The sequence below is a fragment of the Hesperophylax consimilis genome, chromosome 6, assembly GCF_061612785.1.
Source record: "Hesperophylax consimilis isolate HC1 chromosome 6, BYU_Hcon_1.0, whole genome shotgun sequence".
Classification (NCBI taxonomy): Eukaryota; Metazoa; Arthropoda; class Insecta; order Trichoptera; family Limnephilidae; genus Hesperophylax; species Hesperophylax consimilis.
In genome coordinates, this window is record NC_142841.1 from 14,904,238 (window position 1) to 14,914,560 (window position 10,323).

Here is a 10,323-nt window from a genome sequence, read left to right on the forward strand (position 1 = left end):
ACAATATGATTTTTCTGCTAACAGTAGGTTAGTTTAGGTTAGACTTCTATTTCAAGTCCTGACAGTTAAAAACCAACGATCTTTTAAAAAACTAAAATAATCTTGTTTTAAAACTCTAAATCTATTTTATTTATGGAAGAGAATGTCTAGGAATAATCTATATAAAAACAATATGACTTTTCTGCTAAAATTAGGTTAGTTATTGAAACATTTTTTTAACTCTATTAAAACCTTGCTTATTTATTATTATTAATATGCAATATTTAGAGCCACTACCAAAATTCCTCCATCATAGTAGGCAGGGTTAATAATACCTCGTACTATGATGGATTGGCACATTTTCACACTTTATTTACATCGATGAATCGTAACGTAAAAAATATCTTTCATTGTTACTTTGTAACTTTACACTCCAATGAAGGAGTCGGTCGAATTTGAACTTGTTAATTCAAAGTTCCAGGAGTACAGTAATGGCATTGGGTAATAATAAACTCACGGTCAGGTCCATGCTCTACAGTAGCCCCCCATCCAACAGCCGTGCACATGGAGCCCGGCGTTGGTCCCCATCTCCAGTTGTGGCCTGCGGAAGCTTCGGACGGTAGGCAGGCGGGCCGCACCCAGCGGTTAAGCGTGACGGGCTCGCGCAGCCGCATCAGCGAGATATCGTTCTGCATGCTCTCCTTGTCATACTCGTCATGCACCATGACATTAGACACGGGAATGGCTTGCTCTTGGGGCGAGTAGGAAAGACGGCGGAGCATGCCGGCTTGGACTTCGTAGTAATGCTTCCAGAATCTACGCAGAAAAATGTTGCGATCAGCGTTTTTACTAAGAACTAATAATAAGACAATCGCGAAAGAATAACATATATAAGAAATCAAAGTAGTAATTAATAAAAAGTTTTTTCTTACTTATCGAAGCAATGCGCAGCTGACAATGCCCAAGAGTCGCTGATAAGGACTCCTCCACACGTGAATACACCATCTTTGTAAATGGCTACCATCCACGGCCATGCAGCCGGTTCACATAGTTTTCCGCCAACTATTCTAACCTTAGGGCTGTCTGCACTACTTCTATTATTATTGCCAGTGGGCTCCAACTTTTGTTCAGCTTCAAAACTCGATTGTGTGGAATGATTCGTTTTTTGAACATCTTCAAAAATCAGTGTCGAATTTAACCTTTTTTCATCTCTAACTATCGATTGTGTATGGCTTAATTTTTCATTGTCTTCTACAATCGGTTGTGTAGAATGATTCAAACTTTGTATGCTTTCAACAGTTGATTGTACTGATTGTTTCAAATTTTGTTCGTCTTCAACAATTTTTCGTGCAGAATGATTAAACTTTTGCTTGTTTTCAACAATAGATGGTGTAGTTATAAATTGATCGTCTTCATAAATCGATTGTGTGGAATATTTCACATTACTGTTATTTTCAAAAATCGATTGTGTTGGATGGTTAAACTTTATTTCACTTTCAGCTTCAGTCGGAGGTTTTTTAGGATGATTAAATTGTTTTTCATCTTTGAAAACCATTGTCGTCATTGATTCGTCTTTAAAATTTGCCTCTCTAGAAGGATTCATACTTTTTTCATCTTTATTAACTGATTGTGAAGAATGGTTAAACTTTTGCTCACTTGTAACAGATGTTTGAATAGAATGGTTAAAATTTTGTTCATCTGTAACAGATTTTTGAATAGAATGGTTCAACTTTTGTTCTTCTTCAACAATCGAATGTTTAGAATCATTAATTATTGGATCATGTTCTAAAAATTCCAAACTATCTTCTAGTTTTCCATCTTTGTTGGAAGTTCTTTCTTTATTGTGACTTAATGTGTCCGGTTTATCATTTTGGGGATGGTTGAAGGGTTTGAGATTACTTCGCTGAAGCAACGAATCTTCACTAAGAGAGTGATCATAAAAACCCATGGGCTTTATTTGATTAAATTCATCGACAACGCTTTCCCTGAAGTGTGAAATTTCTGGAGGGTGAATTGGTTGATGGTATATAGTATGTTGATAATTGTTTAATGATAATTGATCTCTTCCCACCAAATAATTAGTTTGAGGTGTGATGGTTGTGGAAACTTGAATGGGATTATTACCAAAATCTTCATAATTGCTGACTTCTGCTTCGATTTTCTTTTGTAAATTGTATTGAACGGTTGTTTCATATGGATAATTATACCCAAAAGTTATTTTTTGATGTTCATAGGGATTAGATTCAAAGATAGAGAATTTTTCAGTCATTGCACTTGGTGGTAAAGTTTGAGATTTAATGGATGGTATAGTTGGGAGTACAGTTGGCGGTTTATAGTGAGGTAACGTTGGAGGCTCTGTTGGGTTAGCATCGGATTTTACTGGTGATACGGTTGAGGGTACAGTCGGAGGCTCATACGATAATATACTTGGTAGAACGTTTGGTTGTTCATATGGTGGTACATTTGGTGATAGTGTTGTTTCAACCATTGTTTTTTTATGATGTTCATAATTAACATTTGTATTGAGAACCTGGTTATAACCTTCGGGTGCGTTATGGTGCTGAGTTATTGGAATGTGGTAAGCGGGATTTAAGGTACCAGCACCATGAGTATCGTAATTTACTGGAACATTAATATGCTGGTTGTACGTACCCGCCCCATGAGTAACGTAATTATATGGAACATCAATTTGCTTGTTGTAAGTGCCTGCACCATGAATACCGTATTGTATTGGATGACTAGGATAGTTATACGTGCCTGCACTATGAATATCGTAATTACTTGGAACATTCATGTGCTGGTTACGTGTTCCTGCACTATGAGCATCGTATTTGGTTGGAACATTATAATGTTCGTTGTACGAGTCTGCGCCATGATAATCGTAATTGTTCGGAACATTACTTTGATGGTTGTGAGTGTTTGCAAAATGATTATCGTAATTGATAGGGATACCACTAGGATGGCTGTAAGTTCCTGCTTGCTGAGTGTCATAAATGTAAGGCAAAGTCTCTATTATTTTGTTCATTCCATTGTATAACTCATCGTTAGTAAGGTAGGAATATGGTGCTTTATTGTAAGAATTTTCAGGCTGTTTAACTTGAAATGGAATTCGATATTCCTTTCCATTATTTGGGTCTTGTTTAATTTCATATGCATAAAACTCATACTGATTTTTATTATTTGGTTTTCTGTCATTTTGTTTAGTGGACGGCTTGATTACCGAATCGTAAAAATGTGATTCTTTGCTGGAATCGCTTACGACGGGTTCATAAGAAATATGTACAAGGTAATCCAATTCTTCTGCAAACAAGTTTACTGTCTCAAACATATTCTCGTACATATCTCGTCTTCGTCTATCGTACAGGTCATTATCAAAATCAAGCTGAAAAGAAAAAAGAAAGCTTTATAACTTTTTGTATTTAAACACCGCACAAGAGCTACAATCTGGAGCCAGTGGGACTACGGCTTCCCCAATTATTAAAGCTTCCTTTGAGGCTCAAAGAAGTGAAATGGAAAGGAGCTGGGGAAGAGGAAGACCTGTTTTTTCTCAGATCTTTACATGCTAGCTCCGGGAAGGTTCAGACAAGTTTATTTTAAACTTGCGCCAGAATCGCCAAAAGAATTAGCAGAGTAGTAGATACTCTCAGTACCGTCCCGGTGAAAGACCGCCATTCGTATTTAGTGATGAGATCTGAATAACCAGGTAGTTCCAAACCTTCCTCTTTCTTCCTTCATTTCCTTCCCCTTCCCTAGTAATATTATTATAATGGATGATATGTAATGTATATTTCATCTTGTGATTTTTTTTTGTCCGTATTATATTGTGCTGTATAAATAGTGTGTAAAATTAGATGGTACCTTTCGTAGGGTCTGCGTTAGAACAGTAGAGGTAACTCCACATTTTGGTTCAGGGCATGTTATGAAAACGGAAGAGCCATTAAAACAATTTCTTGAGAACTTTGGCTCCTCACCACTCTCCAATGAAATGAATAATCCTCGGAAATGTTCGGGTTGACGAACAAGTTGAACAAAAGGAGGCCTAGAAAGATGTGAATTAAATTAATTTAACAATATAAGATTGGCTTGTCACCCGGAAGTCTAAATAAAAAAGGGATAAAGCTCTCAAAGATAAACCTTTCTCCTATTTTGTCAAACATGCTTATTTTTTTAACATTAGATTCAAACATGAGGCCCTGAAGAAAATAATTTCCTTACAAGTCTATTTCATCTTTACAAATGCTGTGTGTATAGTCTTTTAAGGAAATATTGGAGAGCAGGTTCTGGGAAAAATAAAGGAATAAAGGGTGGGTAGCAGTAGCGGTTCGTGGTATAAACCATTGGGAGTTCAATATTAAAGCGATTAAAAATTGGATATAAAATCATTTTTTTTTCTGAGCAGCTTTTCTAATTCAGAAGACTGCAGATCTAGAAGATCGTTTCGAAAAGAGTTAATTTTTTTGTAATTATTTGTGTATGAAGTTTAAAAATAGTCTTTGTTTTTTAAGGAAGCAAAAAAATGTATGACATTATACAGAATGGAGCAAAAGTAATCACCCGACGTTCTTTTGAAGTAATTTTTTTTTAATGATAAAATTTGGTACTACTTGTGAAACTTGTTCAATTATAATTATTTGTAAACCGATTTATGTGTTATTGATTTGTATTCTGCGTTTGTTTACTTTACAAATATTAAAACCGAATTGACATTTGACCCCATTTGCAAAAGTTATAGCGTTTTTCAATAGAGTGATTACTTTTGCTCCAACATGTATAAGCGCTGATGAAGTTAGAGAAAAGCGAAACCTGGTTGGCCGTCATTTAATAATTCAATAAAAGTTTGTTTTTTAATTTAATATTAAAAATAACAGTGACAAATTAAAACAAAAAGTTTTGATTATTCAAAGTGTAATCAAAATTTATTGTTTTATCGCATGATTTTCAAAAAAGAATTTTCACATTTATTTTTGACATGATGGCTGAATTAAATTAAAACCTTAATGAAAACCTTTTTCAGTACTTAAGGAAAATAAATTGAAAGGAGACATTCTCTCATCCCAAATCTAGATATATTTTTAACAAAAACTATAATTGTTTTCATGTTCACCTATAATTGGTCACACATGATGTAATAATATTTTTTAAGGATACAAGTCCAATTCAGTAAAAAAAGTAACCCTTTCAAAAGCCACTAAATCGTAAATATAATGGTAATTTTTTATCTACGAGACGCAAACTTACTCGTTAATGTCATGTTGTTCTATGGCGCATGCGTCCTCTGCCCATTTGTAAGGATTATTACAAACTGGGTACCATTTTCCTTTATAGTTTCTGTGGATAAATCCTTTTGAATGTGAAATTGTATAGGTCTGAAATGATAAAAATAAAAGTATTATTTATTTCCATAGATAAAAAATGAGTTTTTATTATTTTTATGAATCCAACAGAGGGTGAACACGTAGCAAAACTAAGCCTTTCCAAATATACAGTTCTGAATTGAATCTAGTATTAACATAAGTGTATGGACGATATACTGGAAATCTTAATTGATCGCAAGAAACCATTGTAAAATTTTGTAGATAGATTTTGAAGATTGGCTGACCATGTTGTTAGAATGACAAGTGATATGACAGGAAAAACTGTGGCCAAGAGGATATATCCTAAAAAATAATTCGTTGTATGTGTATAGCGTTAATTACAAATGTATTTGCAGTTTACAACTAACTACAAGACTAGGGGCATCATTTATTTATTTATTTAAACCCCAGTGGACTTTTACACGAACTAAATACAAATGTAAGTAATACAGTTGTGTTAACTTTTTTTTTTTTAAAAAGAAAGACAAACATTCCCAGGTTACGAATAACCCAACAATGTTTGAAAATCTCCTACTACCACCACAGAAAGCCGAAAATGTTGCTTGTGTTGTGATGGAGGACTTAGCCAGCCGAGGAATCGAACACGCGACGCTCGGGTGAGACCCAAGCGCTATGCCCACTCAACCACTGACCGGTCAAATATATAAATATATCTAGGTATTTATTGTACAGTGTAACAATGGTAAAGCAAGTACATGATATTGATTTATAAAATAAATTAAGTTACATCAAGTTAACGTTTAGGACATTGAAATAATATAGACAACATGCATTTTTAAAATGAGAAATAAGATTAACTTATCCAATAATTAACTAATTTATATTATTATATACATTACATATCATTTCTGAAAAATTAGGGTTTTCGCAGTTTGAATAACGATATTGGTTTTTTTTTTCTTAAATAATTTTTTATGAGCATGTACCATTTGTAAACATGTTTCGCATCAAGTACAAGTACCCTACTTTGCGACGAATAAACAGACTTTTGAGGAGTGACCGCCCTCCTCAAAGTTGACGCAATTTATCTTACATAGGTACACACTTATGTACATTAATTCGTAAGATGTCAAAGATCTTGGCACAAAACGACCCTTCTTAGTGATTGATGAGTGTTCAACATATGAAATTCGTATTTTGTCACTTTGTAATGGTGTAATGGTGTACGCGAACACGAGAACACGCCTTTGAACAGACGTCTTTGCATATTATGCAAAGGAAATTATTATGCAGAGTCACGGAAGACAGATTATATTCAAAGATAAAGTACCTTTCTCAAGAACACAGCTTTTTTGGAGAATTAAAAATAAGGAACAACTCTTCAAATAGTACTCTGTCCACTGAATTTTAAAAGGCATTCGATTTTTTTTACACAACTACGTTATACAAAAAATAAGTTCACATAGTTTTATCAATTTAAGTGGGCACGAATTCAATATCTCTATCATTTAAATGTAATGATATTAGTTTATTTCTATATAAGGAAAATAATAAAAAATCCTTCATAACGAAATACTCTTTAGTGATCAGAAAACACTCTTACCGCATGATGTTCCAAGCTGTTATGCAACATGGTGCACTCGTGTTCATCGATTTTATTTGGGCAATTGAAAACACCGTCACAACGCTGTTCGATGTTAAAGCAGCTGGAATCTTTTCCTCTTTGTACATTATCGTTGCAGCTAAATGATAATAGTCCACAGTCTAAGAATAAATAAAAATGTTCATTTTTACAAAACTTATTAGATGTTTTCAGGTTTAACAAAAGCAGAAGAGTTGTTTTTGACAGATGAATTATTGTTGGCAACCACTAGGACGGAATACGACATGAAATAGAGGATAGAAAATAGAAACAGATTAGAAAAATGACGTATTAAATGATTGCAAGAAAATAAACAGGAGAAAAATAATTAATTCCAAGGTTGTTAATTAAATCCCGAAAATGGTTTGTGTCCTACAACCAGGCTTAAAATAATTTCTCTTCATTTTCCACTTTTAGAAATTTTCAAATCAAGATATAAAAAGTGGTAGTTGGTGTAAAAACCCTCCAACTGCTAAATAGAACAGTGAAAAGATAGGTACAGAACAGAATTTTGAATCTTCAAATGTCCTCTAATGATTATAACTTCTCGTTTATATTGAAAACCCCAACAATAAATATACAGAATATATTCAACGATTTATCAGCTAACACTAAATTGGATAACTTAGTATTTTAGCTACAGTCGTAAGTTGTAGTCTTGATATTATCATTAATTCGTGACATTTTCTTCTGAAGTGTGATTAATGGCGTTGGAAATGGAAGCAGATTAGAACTGTCCGTCAGTGACTTTATCACAGTATTAAATTGCCTTCGAAACGAACAGCGTTCAAGCATAAAATAAATACATCGATAGGTACACCTAACAGAACTTAATTTGAAAAATGATATTTATTATGAAATATAAATAAATAACGGATATCCGAAAGTTAAACTCAAAGACAAAAATGTAAACATTTGTAAACAGTACCGGGAAATATTTATACATGAGGAGACAATATCTTTTCTACCGGGCTTTACAAAAACTTAGAAAACCTTACTCATTATTAGTGGAATAGAATAGTATTAGAAATTTACTCACTGAAGCATCCAAGTTCATCTTCACCCAAAGGACAATCGTAGAAGCCATCGCACATTCTGGACTTGGCTATTCTGGTTTTACAGGGGCAGTGGGTCTCGTCAGAGGCATCGAGGCAGTCTGCTACCCCGTTGCACCACATGCTTTCCGGATAGCAACGACCGTTGGCGCAACTCTTGAACCCGGTAGAGCAAGATGATTTCTTTGCGGTGGGAAAAGAATGGTTTCCGTAGATCTTGTTAGCCATTGCACTTTTAAAAAATGTAAATAAATTAGCCGAAAGTTGCACACTTAATGAAGATTTCATTATAGACTTACTGATAACATGCTCATCGAATAGAATAGAAAAAAATTAAGTGTTTGACGCTTTTAACTAGAATAACTTCACTAGTATAATAATATTGTGGAGTGTGGTGTAAGCCTCTGAATAACTTCTTAGGACAACCTGTTCCAAGTTCGTGTATTTTTATTATATCTTTTGACCTTTGGAGAGGAGGTGAAAATGTTAGTTTTGGGCTGTGTGTCATTGGATTTATTATTTTTAAGTTGATGATATTATTTTTTGGATATTTTGTGAGCATATTTTTGAAGCCATGTCAAAACATATTGTGTGTTGGGTGTTTCAATTTTGTAGGATGCAGTTGTAAAAATTGTAGTTTTATGTAAGACCACCTGAAAATAAATATTTAAATAAACGTCATTATGTCAACACTCACTTCATATCTTTATAGTGATCAGACAGATGTTCATCATCATCTTGATCAGTTTGGTGGGTCCTTTCCTCTGGTGAATTCTTATTCTCAGATTGTACGCTAGCTACTGTTCGGTAGTCTGTAGACCCAGAATTGTATGGAACTTGGGGAGAAGTTGATGGATTATTGGTCATGAAGGTACAGATATACGGCTGGGTCTGGGGGGGCATTTGAGCACCAGCAGGCACCACAAAAGACGGTTTGTTTCTGAAAAATTCATAGGAAATGGACGTAAAGATATTTTCGTCGAACAGATTATCTTTTTTATAGTCAGTGATACCATTATATTATAGTGAATTTAGCACTAACAAAGCCTTTTCTACAAAAACAAAGGTGATTGTTTACAGGTGACAAATAATAAATAATAAACGGTAATTGTTGATTGAAGTACTAGTACATGTAGAACTATTTTGCGTGTTGGAAATAAACCGACGTAGCTCAGTGGTCCAGAGCACCTGACCGGATATCAGAAGGTGCGGGTTCAATTCCCGTCGGCGGCATTTATTTTTAATATTTCAGACGAGTAATTATTGCTTATAATAATTTGTTATCCTTTGTGCTATGTGCAAGAAACCTTGTCTTATAAACATTAGTTTATCATTAAAAAAATATTATTATAGTGTCTCAGTGATGCAGACATTATTCATCATATGTTTAAGCATTGGAACAATGCACAAAGGAAAAATCGCTAGTACATTAGTCACATCGCCATCGTGAGGAGTAACAAATTCTGTTGACGATTTGTGGGAAATATTGATTGAAGGTATGGTGGGGAAGAAGCCCAACCTCATAGCTGGGTTGCTTTAGGCAGGTTAATATTTGCCCTGATAAAATATGATCTCCGATGGGAGAGGGCAGCAGAAGAACATTATTATAACTCATATTAATTACTATAAAAATATTTACCCCGAAGCGGAATACGTAGGGCCAATTGATGGGGAATTTTGTGCTGTTGGATAATGATTCCCGTATGAATATGGGTATGGAACATTGTATCCTGGGAAGATTCCAAATCCTGGAAAAAATACATATGTTTTTTAGATTCTTAAAATTTATTGAATGATATTTTAAGTTAATTTTTTTTAAATTGAAAAAGTTCCGTTGCTCATAATGTGTATAGTGTTGCGTGCTTTTAAAAGACTAATCGTAGTATGAATATATCTTACCACCTTGCTGTGACTGTCTGGGTGGACCCGGTGGAAACTGTCCTGGAAGAAAGCTGCCTGGTGGGTACTGTCCAGGTGGGAACTGCCCTCCATAATAGCATATTGGGAACTGAGCGGGCATTCGGGGTTGGTTAACAACTTGAATTCCAGCCTTCATCTTTTCAGACGTGATTGCACCTGCATTATTTTCTTCTGTGCTAGCTGACATGTGATCACCAAATTGAAAATTTGCGCCACTATTCCGTAAATTATTGTTTTGTAAATTAGGAGGATGTGGAGTTATGGATTGTCCACCGAATTCTGAATTCAACATTTTCGGTGTAGTAGGTACTGCAGATCGAGGAGAATTTGGATACTTTTCATCTGAAAAGTTAGCTTTTTGCAAAACGTTGTATTCAATTTCAAGACTTTGATTGTTGTTTTCTTGAATGTT

General features: G+C 34.5%; 1 protein-coding gene across 1 annotated transcript in view; it reads right to left on the reverse strand.

The window, feature by feature from the left end:
• The window catches only part of ndl (serine protease nudel), a 28,705-nt gene extending 18,722 nt beyond the window's left edge, over window positions 1-9,983 (reverse strand). Inside the window, exons 1-9 of the mRNA XM_089633032.1 lie at window positions 9,891-9,983; window positions 8,689-8,882; window positions 7,976-8,223; window positions 6,898-7,058; window positions 5,218-5,345; window positions 3,838-4,018; window positions 3,296-3,361; window positions 912-1,099; window positions 497-795 (exon numbers count right to left, since the gene is read on the reverse strand). Coding sequence (XP_089489158.1) covers window positions 497-795; window positions 912-1,099; window positions 3,296-3,361; window positions 3,838-4,018; window positions 5,218-5,345; window positions 6,898-7,058; window positions 7,976-8,223; window positions 8,689-8,882; window positions 9,891-9,983 — 1,558 coding nt within the window. The remainder of the gene's footprint in view (window positions 1-496; window positions 796-911; window positions 1,100-3,295; window positions 3,362-3,837; window positions 4,019-5,217; window positions 5,346-6,897; window positions 7,059-7,975; window positions 8,224-8,688; window positions 8,883-9,890) is intronic.
• Window positions 9,984-10,323: the final 340 nt, after the last annotated feature.